At 33.4% G+C, this 24,669-nt stretch overlaps 3 protein-coding genes across 3 annotated transcripts in view; 2 read left to right on the top strand and 1 right to left on the bottom strand.

The window, feature by feature from the left end:
• LOC111054485 overlaps nucleotides 1–2,219 on the top strand; it is a 26,742-nt gene extending 24,523 nt beyond the window's left edge. The window contains exon 8 of the mRNA XM_039424876.1: nucleotides 480–2,219. Within this exon, the coding sequence (XP_039280810.1) occupies nucleotides 480–720 (241 nt within the window). The 3' untranslated portion in view covers nucleotides 721–2,219. The remainder of the gene's footprint in view (nucleotides 1–479) is intronic.
• LOC111054483 (sodium channel protein Nach-like) lies at nucleotides 2,217–24,669 on the bottom strand. The gene is made up of 10 exons (XM_039424877.1): nucleotides 24,248–24,669; nucleotides 22,602–22,802; nucleotides 20,185–20,341; nucleotides 19,130–19,281; nucleotides 17,117–17,216; nucleotides 14,890–15,166; nucleotides 12,981–13,034; nucleotides 10,241–10,325; nucleotides 5,631–5,722; nucleotides 2,217–2,625 (listed from the first exon to the last, which is right to left on the bottom strand). Exons 1-10 carry the CDS (start codon nucleotides 24,367–24,369, stop codon nucleotides 2,240–2,242), a joined length of 1,626 nt encoding a protein of 541 aa, XP_039280811.1. The 5' UTR covers nucleotides 24,370–24,669; the 3' UTR covers nucleotides 2,217–2,239.
• LOC120350610 (alpha-crystallin A chain-like) lies at nucleotides 7,932–9,177 on the top strand. Its single transcript, XM_039424878.1, has one exon. It carries the CDS (start codon nucleotides 8,069–8,071, stop codon nucleotides 8,654–8,656), a length of 588 nt encoding a protein of 195 aa, XP_039280812.1. The 5' UTR covers nucleotides 7,932–8,068; the 3' UTR covers nucleotides 8,657–9,177.

Here is a 24,669-nt window from a genome sequence, read left to right as displayed (position 1 = left end):
TTTTGATTTTTGGTTCGCCGCTTCTTTAAAATTTCTGCATCTTTTATCGATCTTATCTTTTTTTAGCTTTTTCTCTAATTAATATTTTAGTTTTAAAACCTTCATTTACTTTTTAAATTGTCCTACAAGTATCTTAATATTAACTCAACTCTAGCTTACGCACAGGCAATATGTTGCCTATGTAAGCTTTTCCCTTACAGTAACTTATTATCAATTCATAAACCTACATTGTTTCAAGTTTTATAGTATTAAGTCAAATATTTATTTCAGGGTGTGTTTTATTTTAATATAATTCATGAAATTAAGTTTAAAATAAATAATGTATCATTTTTAAATGCTGATATTTTTGGAAGAAATAATTTTGATTTGATTTGATGTTAAATTTGCTTTCTAATGAATAAAACTACACTAATGAATTTAGGCACTTGAAAATGTCAAATTAATCTGATTATTACCCCATTGTGCTTTGCATTTTGCAGTTCAGGCCTTCTGATATACTGGATTAACGACCTGGCCGCAAAACACAAAGACGAGGTTCTGTCAGCGCGTCGGCGCGATTTCTACGACACCAGCTTCAAAGCGCTGACTTTGCAGAATCTGAAAGGCGTTGTCGCTTTGCTACTGATTGGACATTCGCTGGCCACTTGCGTTCTCATCATGGAGTTGGTGCATCACAGAAAACAGCGCAAAAAGACTATCCACTTTGAAAACACAAATTGAAATTGTCAACCAGTTTCAATTTGTGTTTTCATCATGGAAAAGTACCATAGGCTGCCAATAAACATTCGAAACATTGAATCAGTCATTCTATTCAAGTAGGCAGTCAAAAATATGTTATTAGAGAAAAGCCTATACGCAATCACAGAATTTTATTCACAAGAAAATTGATTTTTATATAATTATATCATTACCATCCTTAATAATACTTGACACTTCCTGAATAAATATTTTACTTTTTTGATTGTATGTATTATAGCATGGCTTACTTTAGATAAAGGCTGGAACGCACAACTTGGCAACGTCGCAGTCAAGCTCAGCTTCAGGCCGAGCAAATTGAATTCACTTGGGTAGATTCCCGATTAACTACCAGCTTTATGCCCTTCATCAAATACCAATCCTGAGAAATTCAATTCAATGATAGTAAAAACATATATAATATTAACTGATAGACTTATTTCAACTTTAGTTCTAGGAGTTTCAACGTATAATGTCTAGCTTGGCAATATATTTCACTGTACTTACTTTATGTGTCTGTATTTCCTACGAGCAATTTTAATGTTCAAATGTATTTCATTAATAGATAAAAGTATTGAATAGTACCTTCTAAATGTAAAATAAAAATATGAAAGTCGAATATTGTCTTCTTTTTAAGAAACTTCTGAATTTAATGCATTTGCTTTTTGTGCATCTATAACTAACTATACACCGTAATGATAGTTCAATAATATCTATCAAAGGGAATATATTCTACTACCATTTAGTTTTTGTTCCCTATAATATCTATCAATATTTATATTAAAACACATCATCAAGTACCCTACCCTTTATTATTCTTTTTTCTTTTAAAACAAGACTTGTTTCAACTCATCTCTTTTTATTTAGGAAAAATGGCTTTAGATGAGTTGGAACTAGTCTTGTTTTGGAAGAAAAAAATACAAAGAGTACGGTACTTGAAGATTTATATCATGTTTTAATAATTTCAAAGTAGCCTTATAAAGAGAAGTGATAATTCATATTAATAATGAATTAATTGGTTATTGAAAGAATAAATTGCTGGAATAATGATAATTCATTCAACTTTGTTCATTAACTCAATTATATCTATGCATAATAGTATACAACAAAATTCACAGAAGAATTGATATCCAATAGCAATAGTTTTATCTATCTTTACATTTATCTTTGTGGGCTTATAATCACATTATTGACATAAATCAAATATTTACTATCACTACTAACAAATACAAATGATTTCACAATATACAATAAAACAAATGATTCTAAAAAATACAATTTTTCTAATGGTGTTATGAATCTATGCATATCAAATGAAGCATGGTCGGCCTGAACCACACATTGCCATATTGAACAAGTTCCGGCCTTCTATCTATAGTAGGCTGTGATTATAGTAATAGTATTAGTACTGACAAGTTACCTCTCAAATGGGATTATTCCCAAAATTGATGTAATGATTATTAATAAATAAATATCCTACAGCAGCCTCTTCTTCATTTTCAGTTCAATCCAAGTAAGGAATTGAATACAGATTGTCACTGTTGTTGCGATTCATGCGCGAAGTGTATCTGTTATTCCTGGTCCGGTTATTCTGTGTCGACTGCATCAGAGCCATTTGCTGCTTCATCATCAGCTGATCGTTGAGCCAGAATATGTTGTTGCTGTCTCTGTTGCTCTTCAGCGACCCTTTAGTGACTGCTCGTCTGTCCTTGTCGCCCCCTATAGGAGCGCGGGGTGGGGGTGGCGTCGGAGGGGGAGTGGTGGAGGTTTCCTCAGTGACGTCATCGCTGTTGACCATGCAGGCGGCGCGGATTGTGAAGTAGTAGATGATTTCAATGCCGCTCACCAGGCTGAAGCCCAGAAATAGGCCGGCTATTCCGCCAAAAGATACTGCAAAAGTATAAAAATCTGGTGTGGTACACTCACATAACTTTCCTTGCTCATTGATCTATAAGCCTCATTCTTGAACGAATATAATTTGAGGAATAACATTATGCCGATTAACGGCTAAATAATAAAACTACGATTATACTATTGTTATTGTTTTCAGAGTACATTTACCTTTGTTTGAATAATAATATTATGAAATTTGAGGATTTTTTAAAAGTTGTCAAAACAGCTGTTCTACAAATAAAATATCGACTATGTGTTCTTTTGAATAAACTGCTCTACCTACCTACCTCACACACGAGAAAGAGGTTACAAAGTCAATTTCTCAAGGATGGGGTGGACCCCCTGTTAGTTTCTCAGGGAGGAGACTCATGCCAGTTAATAGAGCTGATAAATAAGGTATGAATTTGAAAAAATCGGTCAAGTCATTTTTGAGAAAATCGTGATAGAAATTTAACAAAATTCATTCTTCTCAAGAATATTACGGAGCTCCTGCAATTTTCCCAAAAATGAGACTCATGTCAGTTGATAGGGCTTATAAATAGCTATCTAGGGTATAAATTTGAAGAAAATCGTTAGAGCCGTTTTCGATAACATGGTTTTTTAGCCATTATACGCCATTTTTAATTGAATTTTATTGAGTTTCTTATTGTCGGATCCTCATGGTATAAGGAACTTGAGTTTAAAATTTCAAGTCAATCGGTTAATTAGGAATGGAGTTATCGTGTTCACAGACACACACACACGCATACACACACACATACACACACAAATAATGTTTTTGGACTCAGGGGACCTTGAAACGTATAGAAAACATGAAATTAGGGTACCTTAAATTTTTTGGAAAGCTTACTGAATATATTATAAATAATACCATAGAGAAACAATAGCGTAAGAAACAATTTATGCTATCGTTTCTCTATGATAATACTATTACAATACTACACTGAAAGTCTAGGGAAGAAAATCAGTACAGTGAGATTCACTTTAAACCGTCAGCATTGTTTGAACGGGAAGCATTGAGGATAATCTGGACAATTATTGCCCAAATTTATATTTCTGAATTTAGTCGCATATTGTAAATAGTTCAAATATTTTTATTGCAAATATTCTTCATTTTATAAATTTTTCCAGGATTAAGATATTTGGAAAGAATTTGCTATTTGTGAGGATTGTTGACTTATTGAAAAGTTCCCAATATCTTATTCAGAAAGAATCATGAAAGTGGTCCGTAGACTAGAAGTGCATCTCTCAATAATCAAATTATTCAATGATTAATTCATCAATTAATAAGCAATCTTGATTGAAGAAACACTGGAAAACTGTAATATGTTTAACTCATAATAAGGAATTTGAAAAATGGATTGGTCTGTTTTATGGGATCAAGCATTTTGTGCTCTCTGAACTTCCAGCTGAAATCTAAATTTAGATAGTGGTCTTGAAAATCACTCTATTGCAATTAGGTGAACTTAATGAAAGGTAGGTATATACTTGGAGATGATTTTGATCATTATACGTTCAAAATTATGGATTAGCTTGAAGTTACCATATTTTTGAACACTTGATATACCGTAAGTTGATTAGTAGAGAGGACTAACTAATGAGAATATAAATCTCTTTTCTGTATAGGGCTACTTGTAATATAAATATAAAGAAAAATAAAAAGAATAATAATATTTCTAAAAGGGTACTAAGAATATAAATCTATATTATAATTTTAATTCTACAGAGTTTTTCAGAAGTAGTGTCGAACATTTTAGGGTATTGTTCCTGGATGATAGGAGACTACAAATGTCGTATTTGAAGTGTCCAAAACTCAGCGGTTATCCTTATAGCTGCCATTTTGTTTTTTCCACTTAGTAATTTTTATCTCAAAAACGAAATGTTGTATTGATCTGAAATTTGGATGGAGACTCAACTTTAAAAAAATAGAATAAAACATTTTCGAAATGACGGCCATCTAAAATTTGTGTTTGCTAATTCCAAGAAAACCATTCACTTTACAGAAAATTTCAAGAGACAAAAAAGTTAGCAAATTTCATCAAGATTTTAAGGATACCTTATTTATTGAGACTGGTCAAAGAATAACAAAGCAATCAATTATTTTCGTACTGCATACATGACCACTTCTCACCAATTAAACATCAATATTAAATTTTCAATTCCAATAAATTGTATCATAGAGAAACAATAGCTTGAGTAGATATCCCATGGTATAGGGCGTTTATGTCGCAACTTTTACTGTTATCTCAAGCCGATAGTCCACGTATTTCTTTCCCGTGAAGCTGGTAGTTTCTCATATTGTGCCATTCATAAACCCTCACCCCAACAAAACAGTAAAAATCTACAATAATCGATAGTAATCGACTTGAGATAACAGTAAAAGTTGCGACATAAACGCCCTATACTATGGGATATCTACTCAAGCTATTGTTTCTTTATGATTGTATTCAGGCTGAAGCTTTGAAACTCGGTATAGCTCCATATGGCCATCCAGCTGATTTTACAATGTTTTTCAGATCTTGTTTGTTCATGGTCATACATGCAGTACGAAAAGAATTGATGCTTTGTTATTTCTTCGACCAGTCTTAATAAATAAGCAGGTATCCTTGAAATCTTGATAAAATTTGCCAACTTTTTTGTCGCTTGTAAATTTTCTGTAAAGTGAACGGTTTTCGTGAAATTTGCCATCAAAAAATTAATATGGCCGCCATTTTGAAAATTTACATCAAAAATTTTTACTTTAATTTTTTAAAGTTGAGTACCGGTATCCATAGCTTGAATATTCATGCCAAATTTCAGATTAATACAACATTTCGTTCTTGTGATAAAAATTACTAAGTGGAAAAACAAAATGGCATCTTTTAGGATAATCGCTGAGTTTTTGGACACTACAAATACGACATTTGTAGTCTCCTATCATCCAGGAACAATACCCTTAAATGTTCGACACTACTTCTGAAACACTCTGTATAATTATAATTCTTATATTTCATTCCACTTACCAAGTAGATCGACCCAGCCAAACAGAACTTCTCTTTTATATCTTACCATGGGCCAGGATACAAACCCAACCTCCAACGTTTCTTCTCGCCCTCTGAAAATAAATAAGTACTGTATAGTTTCAGTTAACGTGGAGCAAATCATGAAATTGTATTTTTTTAATCAGACACATATTGTGATAGGTTTCATTTTAAGAACATGTTCCAAGTGATTCCCTATCTAAGACAATGCATACTTAATTAAATTGAGTTCATTCTTCACTATAGAATGGTCTTCAAGATAGACCTCTAGCTTCCGTGCCCAAAAGAGTCCTACTAAGAATCATATTTAGGAAGCTACCCCGTTTCTCCTGTAGATCGCTATTCAAAGATAATAGAATTTTGACTGTTTTTAGTCTTTATTTGTACCATCTGGCAATCTTTTGCTTATAAAATGAAAGATGATTGGATGACAGGTGTGGATGTTCATCAACACAATACAAGATACCACAACTATCTGATCAAACAACTGGATACGTGATCAGTATAATTTTCAAGATACTATTTATTCTACTTTTGAAATTTGAGGAGGAAATAAATTTATTTATTCATACAGGGGCATAGTCAGAGTCGAACAGGACAGGACAGGGTTTTATGAGCACAACCCAAATTACATTGGCAAAAAAGTATTTAACTGGTTACCCCAGAATATAAAAGCTGCTCAAACCCTAAACTCTTTCAAGACTAATCTAAAATGTTGGCTATTGGAGAAATGTTTTATGAGTGGCGAAGTATATCTTCGACCATTGAATATGTTGCATTAGTTATAAATGTTGTCTAGGTCTTTGATATAAGTTATTTATGTTATGAGGAGAGTTGTTCTATTATGTACAATTATTGTGTTTTATGTATTTTGTTTTTCTATAAGTGTATGACTTTTGTCGATATGGTGCACGTCACTATCCATGAATCCATGACATGTATAATAAACCAATAACCAATAGTCCATTGAGATTGACTGAGGAATTTTCAAATCAGTGCTTCACCCATAATATAATGATGTCGAATTTTGACCATTGTATGATCAACTGCTCATAGAGCTAAACCTCAAAAAGACTATTTATCTTAAATTCTTGAAAGATTTTGAAATTGTGTAGTAATAAGGTTTCTGTAAAAGTGTTTTAATTTTGAAATAAACAAACTTTTCAATCTTATGGATTTAACATAAGGTGGGAGAAGGTTGAAGAGCCGCGATCATGCACTTATAGAATTTTTATTTTTATTCAGTAGATATTGAGGAAGATTTATAATATTTCTATTTTTTATGTTAATTTTGTAACATTTGGATCTTAGATGTAGGTTCCAATTCCTGGCTAGTATTATGACCTGCAGAATATATAATTATGTAAAATTCAAGAGAATATTCAAGGGAATGTAGAAAACAGAGAATATATAGAGGAAAATGAAAAATTAAAAAACACCGATGGATAAACATTTCTGTTGAAACCAATTTTTAGCATATCCTGATTGCAGTTGTAATTTTTTATTTCATAGCATTTATATAATAGAATGCTAAATAACACGACTAGGTGGAGCAGACCAACATACCCTTCAACAGTTATAATAAATTACTTATAATATTTATTTATCATCGGCCTACCGTACTGTATGGGTCCATGACTTTTTTTTTAACTATTTACTCATAAAAGGAGAATCAAAAAACAAAATAGAATTGGCTCAGAATATTCTGGAAGCATATTATGCAAAGGTGAACGTGATTTTTCACCAATATCAACATGATAAGAACCTTCTAGAACAACACAGAAAATTCTATAAAAATCTGAGTTTTCGTTTCTCCAAGTCAAATTTTACTTGATATTTTGTGATCAACATATTAAATAATTGAATACAAACATTTTTAGTTGTTGAAAGTATTTAAAAAATAAAAAATATCATAATTTCTGGAGCAAAGAACAATCCAGAAGTTTCTCATGGAGAGGATTTCAATATGGAAAGAATCTTCTAGAATAAATTCTATCGAAATCCGCTAAACTTTCAGATAATTCAAAGTTTTTAGTCTAGTCTCATCCAAAATTCTTATGAAAAATATAGAATAGATATTAAAATTACAAATTATTCATTTTAATTACTGCAATAATTTATTATCATCGTAAAACTATTTATTTTTAAAGGAAAGAGTAACCTAGAACTTTCTGGAATCAGTTTGAAACTCGCCGGTCGATAACAATCACCCAACCAACCAATAGGAGCTAAGCTTTGCCTATTTCTGCTCTGTGATTGGACCATTCCGCTCCCACATTCTACTAGCTTCTAGAAACTTCTTTTAACCTATAAATGCACCGGCAACAGCTGATGCTTCATCAGTTGATACAAACAAACGCTACAAGTGAGTGATAAGTGTCTTTTTGTGAGATTCCAGTGAGTTTTACATATTAGTCATCATGTCTCTGCTACCGATTATCCTTCGTGAAGCTATTGAGGATATGTACAACCCATCTCCATCAATTTACGACCAACATTTTGGTCTTGGATTGCTGAACGATGATCTTCTGCGACGCCAACCGTCCTACAGTTTGATGTCAGTTCCTCTAAATTCCGGATATTTGCGTCCATGGAGACATCAGCACTCAGGAGACAGCGGTGTTTCAACTATTGAGGCCGACAAGCACAATTTCAAAGTGAATTTGGACGTACAACAGTTCAAACCTGAAGAAATCTCTGTGAAACTAACGGGAAATGACTTGATCATTGAGGGAAAGCATGAAGAACGCCAAGACAAGCATGGGTTTGTGTCTCGTCAGTTTACTCGTCGCTACACCCTGCCGGAAAACGTCGATCTGGAGAAATTGGAGTCAAAACTGTCTTCGGATGGAATTTTGTCGTTGGTCGCCCCCAAGAAGGTGGAGAAATCTAACAACGAGAGAGCGATTCCCATCGTCAAAACTAACCAGCCTGCTCTGAAACAACAGACTTCCCAGGAAGGAGCCAAGTCAGCCAAGGATGGCAAGCAGGAGAAGATGGAGACCTAAGGAGTAAGGAGTGTTTGAAAGGACTTGAAGAAAAAGACTGTCACCATGTATTCCCCAGTATTAGTGTTGAGCTACCTCGTCTGTGTATGGAGATTTAGTGTTGAAACCCAAGGAAAATTATTGATCTAGAATTTCAGTGAGTATTAGCATTTCTAATAACATATAGATAAACATTGTTTCCAACAAATCTCACCTAAAATTAACCAATCAGAATCAATTTTTGAGAAACATAAGAATAAAGAGTTCAAGTTATAGTTGTTTCTATGATACTTTTAAAAATTCTCAACTACAGGACTTTTTAAATTAGATAATTTGAACCAATCTTTATTATAGAAGGGCACAACACATTTTTTCAATGTATTAAGAAGTTGACTTTAATGCAGTTTTTTCTCTAAGACTCAATTCAATTCCAAAAAATGTTTGACTGATTTTGTTATTTTTGTTCCTATATCAATTAGTTTGTGATATTTTTGTATAAGTGTGTTTTTGTATTAAATAAATCAGAGCATATCTAGTTCAAATTTGAATTATTATTATTCCTGATCTTTTTTTGATTGTAGTAAATATCACTTGAAACTATCAGCATTAGGCCTACTTATAACAACAGTGCTTTTTATTTAACCAATGTTAAATTTTGAATTAAATCACACAATATTTACCAAATAAATTCAATAATTCACAACTAATAAACGTTTTAACGATTAATTTGCATTGAAACCAAACCAAAACTGAATGTTTATTTGTGTAATAAATTTCAAAATATTCAATTCATCACTTGGATCTGAATGCGCTTCTCTACACTGAACGGTTTTGTGAGCGGCACTTAAAAGCTAATACATACTGAAGTTAAATGAAAAGCATTGTTGTAAAATGAATTCCCACCGTTCAAATATTTCTTGTCCTCATTACCATAGAACATTTTCTATGAATTTTGATAGAACTTCTTGAAATTGTGTTGTTTTATCAGAAATGGAGCCACTCAGGAAAGAGTCCAATTTGATAAAACCATGTAATTTTAAGAAATTCTGCAAAGCTGTTTTGACTATGGAATTTTTGAAAATTATTTGAATTTATCTGATTAATGACAAGAAAACTAGGCTTCAGCTAAAGTGGAAATCTTCAAATTGCATTTCTTGTTTGTTTAATCGTTTAATGCATTTCTCAGTAATTGAGAAAAAAACATTCAGAAAAATAAATGTATTTATCTATTGGATAGAGTAAACAATACAGTAGTCGGAAAAGAAAAACAGCTATTGCCTTAACATGATAAATATATAAATATAATAATTTATAAATTAGTACCGTACTAAAGATTGAAAGAAAATGACGTGAATGTTGTCAATACTACAATATTTTTTCTAAATTAATTTACATTACAGAACCAGGTTTCATGGTAACAGCTACCGCATCTTCTGCGGAACTACCTAATTTTAAACAAATATAATCGTATTGACAACATCAACGTCTTATTCTTTCAATTATGGAAAAATACCACAACATTTCTTCACCATACAATCAAATTAATACTAAAGAGTCTAAACACACAGATAAAAATAATTATCTTAGAATTTTATGAAAACTCACACAGCATCAATGAGTTTTTCAACCTCGTAAACGGTATTGGCACAGCCAAGCTCGCAAGGACACGCCAGACTTCTGCTGATCTCATCTAGGCAAAAATTAAATTAATTTATAAAATTGTTGCAGTTATATGGGAAGAAACATAGTGGAGTGGCAAGGTAGGTTCAAGCTTCAGAGAGGGTGTTGAATTAAATAGTATGTAATTAAATGGTGGCGAATAGTAGTTTCGACCCATTTCAATACATATCTATATTATACATTCAATTGTTTGAAGCTACCTTCACTGCTCTAAATATGTTTCCAACCTGACAGTTTAAGGCTGTGCAAAGGCTAAAAATAAACTTTCTACTGGTGATATTTTTCAAAGTTTTTCGATTTGCATATCATCGAACTATAAAATTAAAAAAGTTTTCTCGGGAAAACAATTTTTTTCCGATCATTACTTTTTGAGATATGAGCGCCTAAAGTCTGAATTTTTGTGACAGAACAGTTTAAATTTGATAGATAAATCTATGAGATTTGTAGGATAGATTCTTTATGGTATTGTTAATTGAATAAAACAAGAATCTCATGAGAATATCAATTTTTGAGAAAGCTATTCAATTTACTAAAAATGACCAAAAATAACTTTTAGTCGAGTTATTCTTGTTAAATTAAATAACTTTCTCAAAAATTGACTTTTTCAAAAGATTTTTTTTATTCAATCAACAATACCATAAAGAATCTATCCTCTTAATCTCATGGATTTATCTTTTACCAAATTCGAAATGTTCTGTCCCAAAAATTTAAACTTAAGGCGCTCTTATCTCAAAAAGTAATGATCGAAAGAAAATTGTTTTCCTGAGAAAACTTTTTTATTTTTATAGCTTGATGATATACAAATCGGAACACTTTGAAAGATATCACCAACAGAAAGTTTATTTTTAGCCTTTGCACAGCCTTAAAAGTTGAAGTACAGCAATCTGCCGAATCTTAAAATTTGGAAGCCTGATAAGTGCCCATTTGGAGAGGAGGGACACTACTTAATCCCACCTTTGGCACTCCAAGGTGGGAGGATGCAGTGCAGTCTATCTGGAGCCTGTACCTTTTTATACCAGGCATTATAAGGCGTTTATACCATTTTCAATAAAAACACTTTACTCACATGTGCTACTATTGTATAAATTAATAAAAACAATATAAAAACCTTATAGTACCCTTTATTATTAAAAAACTTATTAAAATATTTCAACGACTAGTTTCGACCCTAACTCAGGTCATTTTCAAGTTGAAAAAAAATTTCAAATCATGCATAGATTAAAGCAGGCTCTCTGTGCTGAGAATCCCATATTCACTCTTGGGGAACTCTTGACAGTTTGATGGGTATGCCTATGCACCCAGTTTTGAGAGTGTAAATATTTCGGGGACACAAGACAACTTTAGCCGATGCCTGCCTAAGCTGGGCTTTCAACACAGGGTTAGACAGTCCCACAAATGATGGGCTTAGCTTGCTAAGCTCATATCTGCGTGTAAATATTTATTCCTTTATAGATTTTTAAAATTATTCAATCGGACTGTAATATTGGAAAATGGAATTATTTTTTAGTTGAAAGAAATTACGGTATGTTTTCCTTAATTGGATCAACATTCCAAAATAGAGATAACCAAAAAGACCGACGTTAGCTGAACATAAATAAATAATTTTATTTCCATCATAAATTTCACTTGACATTCATTTTAAGTTTTGGAAATTATATGACCACTTTGACAAGTTGTGTGGTCATTGTTAGTAATGTATTTAATTGTAATTACTAAATTGTTAAGACATAGATTACATTTTTTTTGGAGTTCAGTTCATCACTTTACAGACATTTTAGCGCACGACATAGAGAAATTTCCGAAATTTAGTTGAATAAATTTTCTAGATTATTAATAAAACATGTCTGACAATTTATTTTATATTGACATTGAAGATTTAGACTGCTGTGGTACGGACATGTGAAGAGAAGAGAGGACGATTATGTGGGAAGAAAGATCGACCACTTAGATGTCGAAGGCACTAGGAAGAGGGGGTGGCACCTGGGAAGAAATCGGAATATTGTATCGCTCAAGATCTTGTAGAGAAGGGACTAACACCAAACGAAGCCCAAGAATAGAATAGAATAGAATAGCTGCCTTTATTTTTAAGATATAAAGGACTGAGAATCCTGGAAGCGACTGACCCAAAACGCCGACCCCACCTGCATGGGAAAAGGCTGAGAAGAAGAAGATTAAATAAGATATTAAACAGATTTAGATATGAGAATAATTTTGAGAAATACACTCAATTCTAAAATCTATCATTGCAGTCCATATACGGTATAATTTAGTGTTCATAATTATTATACTAGTAAATTTAAAGACAAGGCTATACTTCGAATAATGAATACCGTACTCAATTAGCATATAGGTCATGAACATTCTACATTGAATTAGGCTACGCACACACCAGTTAGTCAATACAAGACATGATCAAACACAATACTTCACATAGTTGCTTATGAAGACATGTCTAATCGCAATGACTAATCAGTGTGTGTTGCGTCATAAGCAACAATGTGAAGTATTGTGACTGTACGTGTCTGATCATGTCTTGTCTTGTCTTGACTAACTGGTGTGCGCCTAGCCTTAGAATGTACATTCTAATAATAACATAGGATTTGTTGCCTTACATATTAGTATTATATAAATTACAATTGAAAAACTTTTGAAAATTTGAACTTACTCATATTTTGCGCTAGACATGATAGTCCAGTCAAGTTACAAAAGGGGAATCCGTCTGCAAAATATAGAAAAATCAACAAATAATTAAGAAAAGCAAGAACAATTATCCGCAGGAACAGGGGTGCCCACAGCATGTTTTGATGTCGCAAGCTGCGACATGAGGCTGAATTTTGGGGGGGATTTTTGGAAAAAACTAGGGGAAAATGGGGGGATTTTTCAATATACAGTTTTCTAAGTACCTAAATGGATACCAAATTTTGCGACATGGACCATTGGGGGGATGGGCACTAACTCCTGCGCAGGAATATCAACGATGAATCTATGATATTGTGATTTATACAAATAAATATTGTTATTTACAATATATTTCTCATTGGATCATGAATTTAATAAATAATTAAAGAAAAGAGAGGTATTGGTCCGAAAATTCCAGCTGGAGAATCACTTCTTGATTGAAATTGATTCTCTGAAATGCAAGATAATTGGTTCATGCAGAGTTGCAACAATCAATAAAGAGAGTGTTCTGAAAAAATGTGCCCATACGTCAGGGCGTGATTCCTCACATCAAAAGAAGAAAAAAGTTCTAATTAATATAGGTCCGTAAATGCTTGGTTACCAAGTTATACAGAGTGGAAGATTTCAGTTCCCCTGCCGAAACGTAGCCCTACGGGTATTTGTTGGCTGTTAATTAAAATGTACAATTTAGCGTACTTTATGTAAAATGAACTGAAAAATTGGATAAAACCGTTTCTTTCAGTTCATTTTACATAAAGTACGCTAAATTGTACATCCTAATTAACAGCCAACAAATACCCGTAGGGCTTCGTTTCGGCAGGGAAGCTGGAATCTTCCACCCTGTATAACTTGGTAACCAAGCATTTTCGGACCTATGTTAATTAGTACTTTTTTCTTCTTTTGATGAGAGGAATCACGCCCTGACTTATGGGCACCTTTTTCAGAACACTCTGTATAAACTACCTTGAATGATTGATATTTTTTGGATAGAAATGACCAAGGATTCAAATTTATCTCTCTTGGTGCAACTCAGTAGCATTGTTATCCTTCACTGTTCATCATGATCATGATAATCACAAACATTGTCATGATGATCACAATAGTCATAATCATTATGATTAGCATGATCATAATAATCATCTTGCGGATCATATTAATCTTAATCAGCTCACAGGCTCTCTGGAATCTGTGAAATTGGACAGCAAATACTGCAGCGCCATTTTATTAATAGAAAATATGTGGACCTCAGAACTTGAAAAGCCTGACCGCTTTCTGCAGTAGCGACTGAAGTAGGTCTATAGCTCTATAGCCCCTACTAGACATGTGCTGATCAGAGTTTCCTCTTTGAAAGCACTGCATCGACTGAGTCTGATCGACAACTTGGCAACTGCGATTCTTTCTATGACAAACCTTGAGTGCAACGTACATTTGAAATACCGTACTCGCATAATAACTGTTACGTGTGATGTAATAAATATAGCCTATATGTGACGTGAACAATAAAATAATATAATAAATTGCTAATAAATGAAAACTTGGAAAAATAATTGAAGTCTGTGAGCATAAGTTCAAATCACTCTGAATTATCTATTTCCTAGATAATCATAAACAGTACGGTAGGGAAATTTCAATTTGTATCTCGGAGATGCAATTCATTTTATTCCTCTCTGAAAGCACTGCATCGACTGAGTCTGATCGACAACTTGGCAACTGCGATTCTTACTATGACTATTCATCACTGTAAATAATTGGCTGATCTCACTCAATTCTCTGCTCCGCATATCCCTTAAAGTCGGGGGTTGTTTTAAATGGACTATAATAAAAATCACTAATCATAACAAACAATAATTGTTCTCATAATATCATTTGTGCTTTTCAGGCGAGAATCGCATTACCGATTTTGGCGTAGAAGTGCGGTACACAGGCGCACATTTGCATGGTCTTCTGCATACGACACTGCAGCATACAGGCGACATAGGTGTACTTGGGTGAGGTGAGCAGGTGGCGTTCGTCCGCGAAGATGCACTTGCGTTGCGCGATGCTCAGCTGACGCGCGTTGTCCGTTGTATACGTGTCCTTGGACGAGAAGAAGACCTTGGCGATTTGGCCCAGCCACACCAGCTGTGGCTCAAGGTCAAAGGACGGATAGTCTTCGGCCGAGTGCAGGAATACCTGTGCGTCAAACCACATCAGGTTAGCTATGCTATATTATTAAGTCAATCTACTCCTATATACGATGGTCATTTTTTCAACCTCCGATTGATCTTAAATAAAAGACGAATGTATACAGAGTGTTCCGAAAAAAGGTGGCCATAAGCCAGGGGGTGATTCCTCACATCAAAAGAAGAAAAAAGTTCCAATTAGAGTGTAGAGTTCCAAAGTTTTAATTTAAATATTTTGTGATTTTTTTTGTTTTTATAAGAATATTATGATGTTCCCTCTTCCCATTTACCATGAAATGCGTTCTATATACCTTGTTTACACTATATTTATGGATCACTATATCTATGAATAAGAGAGTACCATAGTTATAGGCCTATAGTATATTAAGATAACTCGAGAGAATTTTTTAAGTTATTTTTTGTTCTGTATTTTGTTTCGATTCTTCGTTCCATAATTTACTATTCTGTATAAATATTTGCTTCTGTGCTAAATCAATTTAAATCAAGTTAAGCGTATTACAATTTCATCTCCTACTCCCACTAGCGAGCAAGAGTCATCTTATGCCAGTGGTTTTTTCACTTACTGTTTATTATTATTACACTTTGGTTGGATTGTATTGTCATGTTGAGCGAAGAGCGTTGTTTGATTTATGTATATGTATTTATGAGTGTGGAATAGATAAATTTGAAATTTGAATTAACATAGGTCAAAAATGCTTAGTTACCAAGTTATACAGAGTGAAAGATTTCGTCTGAATTTCAGTTCCCCTGCTCTACGGGTATTTGTTAGCTGTTAATTAAGATGTTAAATTCAGCGTACTTCATGTAAAATGAACTGAGAAATTGAATAACACCGTTTCCAGACCATTATTAGCTACAGTAATTTTTAAGATATGTGACGAAATACGCAAAACTTGGTCCCGAAAAACAAGTTCCTTTAAGGTTTGAAGCTTATTTGCAAAATGCAAAATTTTGAATTAAGACATTAATTACATTAATGTTAATCTACAGATGGCGTGGAATTCCCCCAAGACTAAACGTCTGTGATTATTTTTCTTCTCAAAGGATATTCCTCATCAATGTTCAATATTTCACACACACCTACAAGTTTATAATACAAATTAACAAAAAGAATACATGCAAACTTCTACAACAATCACAATAAGACAAAATAAAAAGAATAGTGGTGCAAAAAAAGTTGGAGGATTGAAGGGTTTTCCATTATGTAAAATAAAACTATGATGACCATTCTTTACACGATATTATTCTTTTTCTTCAACTTTCATGATTATTAGTCTTGATTATTTCTTGTTGGTTATCCATTTAGTTTTCACTATTATTTACTATCATATTTCATAAAACTTTGAAGTGAAAAAACACTCACATTCTTTGATGTGGCGACGTCCGTTTCGTGCTGGTATTGCACATTTTCAAGCCAAACAGAAACTCACTTCATTATTCGTCATGATTATTGCCGTGAAGGAATTTTCCATACCAGTGGACCAGCCTACCAAAACCGCCTTCATAAAATGCTGCCGCCAAATGATTTTAAGTGGGCAATCGTTTTAGAGCTCTTTGTTAGTGTGGAAGCTCTACCCCCCAAAATCATGTCTTGAGTTTGGGGTAAAGGTATAAGTTGAGTTACAAAAGTGGCCAAATCACGTTTGTATAGTGGGTGATCGAAATTTTATCCCAGTTGATTTGCTGAAGAAGCTGTTTTTGGTTGCACCACTGTGAGTCCGACAGGTTGTCCACGGGGCGGGAAAACCGGGAAATGTACGGGAATTTTCTGAACCTGATTCAGTGGACACCCTGTCCGAGTTGTCAAGCATCACCACGATTCGGAAGTCATTTCAACTGACTTCTTTAATTTTCCGAGACCATTCACGCACAACATTATTACTCATAACGTTTTCTCTAATCCTTTAATTTTCATTTGTCATATGTTTATTGCACTTACCTTCACAGTTTCTTTCTCTGGTCTATTCAGATTGAAGACTAGTGACCATTTAGTGTCTGTCTCGTAGATGAACTGTGTAGTCTCAGGTGCCACTTGTTTCCTACAAAAAACCGACGATAAAATTCATCATTCTGTATTGAAAGTCACAGATTGCAAAAATGAGACTCAATATTTTGAAATGTCTAGTTTCCCTCACATGTATCCAACCACCTAAATATATAAAATAGATTGCTGACGGCTCCTGCTATTTATATATTAGATTTAGCAATCTTCGTTTTTAAAAATAGACGAATGTATGAGGATAACCAGGTGAGTCATCCCCATCATACAAGATGTTTTGTTTACCCACACCACAGACTTAGCCTGCTGGAGAGTGGCCCGTTTTATATGGATATGAAAATATTTAGTTCAATCCCATCTCACATAAGAAAAATTGATGGCTTGAAGGAGTTCAAAAAAACACTCAGGTAATTCCTTATTGTATTGTGTCCGTACAGGTTAGCAAACTTCCTTGTTGAATAATGTTTGATTGATGTATGTTATGTGGGATCTGTTGTGTTGAAATATGAGGGATGGTAGATATTAGATTGAACTGTGACGTGTCATATACTGCGGGATCGTTGCTCCCTTAATGCAGTTTAATAATTGTGACGTACAAGAAAAGTAGAGTAAAGTAAAGATATAGCTCCTATTCACTAAAAAATGTCTTATCAATTTTTTATTTTGCATCTTGAAATTTCTAGTTCTTCTACATATATCCATCATCATAAATAAAATATAGGATGATAAATATAGCTCCTATTCACAAAAAACCTTTAATCTATTTTTGACTTAGATACAAAATTTTTCCATCTAGTTAGTGAACTGATACGGTACAACAAGGCATAAAGCGTATGCTATCTTTTCTCTATGGTACAGCACGGATTTCATAGTTTCAACTTGTGGTCGCAATATTATATCCAGAAATTAGAAAACATTGAGTGCAACGTACATTTTTATAATACTCACATAATAGCTGTTGCATGTCATGCAATAAATATAGCCTGTATGTGACGTGAACAATGAAATGAAATAATAAAATGTGATAAAAATGAAAACTTGGAAAAATAATTGAAGTCTGTTAGCATAAGTTCAAATCACTCTGAATCATCTATTTCCGGGATTTTGATTAAATTTTCTTCCTGGAGACTCTTAAAAGAGTATAGGAAATCGTCAAGAAGGACTATTTGTCAAATAATAAGAGAATACAAATAAATACAAATGCTGATAGTGAATGTTTTTGTGATTTTTCTGGCTTCAAATTTATCAAGTTTTTTAATATTTTTCAATTTATTAATGCTTTTCAAGTGTAATAATAATTTGTTTCATCTTTCTGATCAACCGAGATACAAATGTTTTAGTATAATGTATATTTGGACTGTAAATTTTTGTGATCTTTATAAAAGTGTTTTCATAACCTCATTTGAACTATTTTTATCAAAATTAGGGAGAGGAACAGTTTTGGGTTTATCCTGTTGATTCTCTCCCAATCATTAATTTGATGTTGTGATTAAGGAATGTAATAAATGTAATGTAATATATATATATACTTCACATTCTACAATGTACATTACAATTTAACCCTCCCAAAAGCCTCATTCTTCATCCATAAATTTTTGAATACTGTAGTAAACCACGTTTGCTAAATATTTTCTCAATATTATTATAATCATTGACATTAACAGTATATTAATAGGGAAATTACAATTTGTATCTCAATTTGTATTCATTTTATTCATTCCATGATTTAAAATTAGTATCACAAAAACAATCCCAGAGGTTCAACCTCAGGCTTAATCCCAAAACTGTTCCTAATATTTCAATTTATACTTACAGTTCATAATGTGTTAACGCTTCTTAAGACGCGTGTCTTGCGACACCAGTGTGTATCCCGTCTATATGTGATATATTTTTGAACTGAACTATTTTCACACCTCAAAACAAGAACTAAATCACATTTATCGCGAAACTTACCTATCGGTAAACATTTCAGTGTCTACTTTCAAGCAGTTGAAGGAATAGCAGAAGCCATGCTCTGTTCTGATTGGCAGAAAGCCTTCACAGCATTCATATGGATTGTCTTTCCACTGGCAATCGGAGATAATGCTTTCGCAAGAAATCAGTACCTGTTGATATTCAAGACATAATAATTTCAAGAAATCATTTTATTAAACAATTTTGTCAAAATTGGGAGGTACTGAACCATTTTTCAGATTCTACATACCGTACAGTAGCTCATAAGATTTAATTATTATTTATTCGATTTCCTACACTCACTCGTATTTATTTTGTTTCCACACAGTACTAATTACGGTATTCATTCGATTTCCTGTAGGCCTACTATTTCGTATTTATTTTGTTTCCACAGTACTAATTTATATAGTTTCAAAATTGTAAATCATCCTCACTATTTGGTATTCATTGGAGTTATATCTCCAAATATTTGAATGTATCTTTAAAAGCCCCACTTTCCAATTAATTTTTCATGCTTTGCTTGGCAGAAAAATAATGCCATATTGGTTCTTATGAAAAAAAATGTTTTGGTTGATAATTATTGTAAAATTTGAGCGACCGGGCAAATTTTAATTACGCATGGAAAGGGAAAGAGATTACTTATCAGCGAAATTTTCATCCGGTCAATGTGTGAACACTCCCATAAAAATATAGAGTATAATTACTGATCAGAAATTCATTGGAAAGCATGGTTTCATATTCAGTTGTGTAGTAATAGTTCAATACCTAAGTTATACATTTTATTCAATTGGTTTATTGGAAATCAAAATCATAAATTATTATTACGCCAGATCGACTAGAGTTGACTTAAGCAGCGAAATTTTCATCCGGTCAATGTGTGAACACTCCCATAAAAATATAGAGTATAATTACTGATCAGAAATTCATTGAAAAGCATGTTTTTCATATTCAGTTGTGTAGTAATAGTTCAATACCTAAGTTATACATTTTATTCAATTGGTTTATTGGAAATCAAAACTATTTTAAAGTTGAAAATAGTAACAGTTCCGCATTACCTCAGGCAAAATGTCTCTAAGATTCTCTTGCGGCAGTGTTTTGTCTCCAGCAAACTCAGAAATATTCTCCATATTGGCGTAAGACAGGGTTGCAATTTGCGTCACAAATCGTTTGTAGTAGAGAAGCTTGTCTTCATCGATCGGTGTTGGAAAAGTTCTATGAAACAGAAACCATGACGATGACAATATGAATAAAGAAATGAAGATTCATACAAGAATGATTGCTCGAAACGAATTACCTAAATCAAAATACTGTATAGCAATAACTATTATTAAATACGGAAGGTCCCTGGAAATTATATTAGAAATGGATGAGATTGGAAGTAAACTAATGCAATTGGACTATGCAAAAGAATTAAATATGCAGAAATTATGACAGTATGAATAAAGAAATGAAGATTCATACAAGAATGATTGCTCGAAACGATTTACCTAAATCAAAATACAGTAGCAATAACTATTATTAAATAGGTACGGAAGGACGGAAGGTCCCTGGAAATTAGATTAGAAATGGATGAGATGGGAAATAAACTAATGCAATTGGACTATGCAAAAGAATAGAAATTTCGCGAAAGCTGCAATAAGGTTTCCAATTCAAACAATGTAAACGCACCTCAATGAATCAAATTTATTGACATGCAATAAAATATGCATCCAATTCAACTAATAGCAATACTGATTTCTACAAGAATAGTATTTTTTCGGATGAAACTTGTTCATCTTGTAAACTTGACCAATGTAAATGCCCCTCAATGAATCAAATTTACTGGCTTTGCAATAAAATATGCACCCAATTCAAAGTACTTACTTCAACTAAAAAGTGCGCCAGAGAAACTTACTTATTTGAAAGGTAAATAAAAACAAAAGTATTTTAGTTATTGTTTTAATATTTTTTTATATGAGAATATAATATTCCAATTTTTTTCATGCATTCTTGAAAATGACATCAGATCAATGCACTACCTCCGTTTACGGAGGTAGTGATTGATGGCGACTCCCATTGCGCATACACTGATGAAGTCCACTGATCGTTGCAGTATATCAATCGGTATGATGGCAATGGTGTCGCGCATTTTGTTAATGGTGTGACATGGTCCGTGGTCGATCGACAAAAACCAGGGATTTCAAATAACCCTAAGAAAAAATCGAAAAAGAAACGCATGTGGAAATGAGCCTCTTCACTGAAAAAAAAAATGACCGCGTCTTCAGGAAGGTTGTCAATCAGCATATCATATGCATTTTGACGGGCAACAAAATCGCGTCCAGTCAATTCTTGAACAACAACCAATTCATAGGGATGAAATTGAAGGTCTTCATGGAAAATTCGTCGAACAGTGGAGTCAGAAATTGCCATAGCAGCTGCGTGTTCGCGAGCCGAACGCCGGGGAGAACGCACATCTGACTGCCTCACTCTTTCGATATCTTCTGGAGTTCTGATGGTTCGTTGAAGTCCATTTCTGGGATTAGTTACACTTCCACACTCCCGAAATGATTTAATACACGACAGAACTGAATTACGGCCAGGAACAAGTCTGTGAGAAGGAATTTCAATTCGAGCACGGAAGACACGTTGCTTTGCAACAACAAGTGATCGACCCATTAGAAAAGAAGCTCTCAACTGCGAAGGCCCGCTGCTCTCTAGACCAGAGCATGATGGCTAATTACTTGAGGGAGGATAAATTTGAGAAATTCCTCCTCCAGATGCGACCCCTCCTGCCACTCTACACGACCAATTCACCGCGTGGGATTTTTTCAAATAAGTGAGTTTCCCATACGTTGCTCAGGGATGTCCCCAGCAATCAAACTAGGAGAGTGACAGCTGATTTACTGAGACTTCCCAAATCGTATACCACTTGTTTCCAGAAATCGTTTGTATTTCTTGGCCCCAAGTTTTTTAATAACATACCAAATGAAATCAAGAGGGTTCAGAATCAAAAAAAGAATTCTTAGATGGTTCAGTGGTCTTATGCCTGACCATTTCGAATCCTTATTTAATGTTATTTCATAGTTTAAATGTAATTTTGGTGGCTTGCAATAAGCATTAGTAAGATGAGCTGTTATTGGAAAGTGTGCAAGGTGAGTGAATGTGAGAGTGAATGGTTGCTAGTCTTTTCTTTCTCCATTTATTCATGCATTTAAAACTAGTAGTATTTTTTATTCCAATTTACAAATTTCTTTCTAATAGAACATACCAGTATTTATTCTATTAATCTTCTATTAATATTCTTTTATCTTACTGAGCTGTTTGTTTTTGTTTTTCTTATTGATTCTGATTGTAAATATTGTGAGTTTGAATAAATAAAATTTGAATTTGAATTTCTCTGGCGCACTTTGCACTTACAATACTGTTTATACGAATATTTTTCGGATGAAATATGTCCATGAAATTCTGAGATGAATGAATATTGATTGGTTACCTGTAGATGTAGTCGCTGACCCTGGTGTCATTGAGTGGATGGTGGGGACAAATGGTGACGGCGGGGAAGGGCGCGTCCCAGTTGTGGAAGTCGGTGTCCAAACCTGTGATGGTCGCATTCGTCTGGAATTTCGACCATAGCGAAAGAATTATCAGCATCGTTATCACACCGCCGGTGGAGGTCAGCAACAGCCAGATGAATCTGAAAATCATCAATTTTTTACTTTTTATTAAGTTAGTAAGGGAACAGGTAACAAGGCATTATGGGATTAATTAGATAGATAGATAATTTAGCAGCCACTGACCTCCTCTCAAAGGGGTATATGGACTTGTCAATCATTTAAATTATTCAACTTAAATTGTGCATTTATAAAACAGATTGTAACATATATACTATCAAAGGTCTACGAAAAACCACCGTGAACCAAAGCAACTGAAAAACTCCTCAATCGAATAAAAGCACTGTCTTCCAGTTCTGTCTTCAACTGAACTCTCAGTTTTTCAAGCGTTAGTCACGTTAAATAATGTGTTGGTAATGCATCCATACTACAGAGATCCATACTACTACATACGTACTTACATGGCTTAAGCTTATGCTTTGTAACACAGCTTTAGCTATCAAGTGAAAATTACAACTTTGTATGGTTATTTATCTATCCTGCTTTGTTTGGTAATCAAAACAAATAATATACAACCAATGCTGTTTTATTATGCTGGTTTTTTTGTAAATGATTTTTTTTAGTAAGACTTGAAACAAGTAGCTTAACTCAGCATTTTATTCATTTACCACTGCCGAATAAGAGGATTTAAAACGGGTTTGAAGTAAAATATGCTTCAAACCAATCATTTTAAAAAGCTTTAGCTTTTTTTCAAAAAGTCTTATTGCTTGGTGGCACCCCCCAGACTCCCTCGACTGGGAAGCAAGCTCCCCGGACCGCCCAGTACGTCCCCCCCAATGTCAAACAGCAATGTACGCCAATGCGAACTTGGAACTTAAATTCTAGACGGCTTGCACATTATTTGCCAAATGTTATTGCAGATTACACAAGAATTCAACAACATTTCAAACCAGAAACCACAACCACAACACCAGATACAGAAATCTGCTCATCACCAATGTTGCAAGGAAGGCACTATACCAGAGACATTTCAATCATTTAGCACCAAAATTATATAATCTACTTCCTGCAAACTTTAAACAGATCATCATAGAAAGTTCAAAACAATAGTACACAATTGGTTGATGAGCAAAGGAAGACAGAACATAGAAAACATTATTATTTTCAAACAACAACTAACCACCTAATGACTTACTTAACACTACTAATAATTAATACGCACAAAAAAAAACAAACAAAACCTACTCTAGAACATGGTACGCCATAGTGGAGTAGGTCAATTTCCACACAGAAAAAAACTAAACAAGTAGAGGTCACATTATAAGAATTTTTGTAACTAACTATTGTATGTAATTGTAATTTATCTAATATTTTGTGTAATTGTTTTTTTTATATTAAATTCTTCGAATAAAAATTCCACACCTCCTTATCTGGTGGTATATATCCCACAACCAGGGAAACTATTAATTTTACTAAGGTCTTTGATTATAATATAAATATGGATATCAGTAGTAAATGTTCATCTCACCTCTCATAGATAGGCCTCTCAGTTTCGGCAATGTAACGCACGCCATGAAGAGTGCTTTTATTGAAAAACTCCTTGGCTTGACGCTTCCAGCTCAGTGGCAGCAAACTCCAGCTACCCACCATTTTTCAATTTCCAACTCAAATAAATTGGTTGATTAAAAAATAGCTCCTAGGTATGTCTTAGTAGACATACCATATATCCTAGTAGGAATAAATATTGTGTATTAAATGAATAAAAAATAGTTTCAAAACTGACTCCTGTTCGCAGACAAGATTTTTCTTAAGCAAACAGTATTATATTCAATGATCTGTAATATCATTTGTATAATGGAATTTGTCATGTAAGTGATATCATTTAATAAAACTTGATTTGATTTTGACTGAATCAAATAACAGAAATAGTACGAGACAGTAAATAAGAAA

The sequence above is a fragment of the Nilaparvata lugens genome, chromosome 3 (genome assembly GCF_014356525.2).
Source record: "Nilaparvata lugens isolate BPH chromosome 3, ASM1435652v1, whole genome shotgun sequence".
NCBI classification, from domain to species: Eukaryota; Metazoa; Arthropoda; class Insecta; order Hemiptera; family Delphacidae; genus Nilaparvata; species Nilaparvata lugens.
The sequence above is the reverse complement of the archived record's forward strand: the minus strand, read 5'-3'. Positions and strand labels throughout refer to the sequence as shown.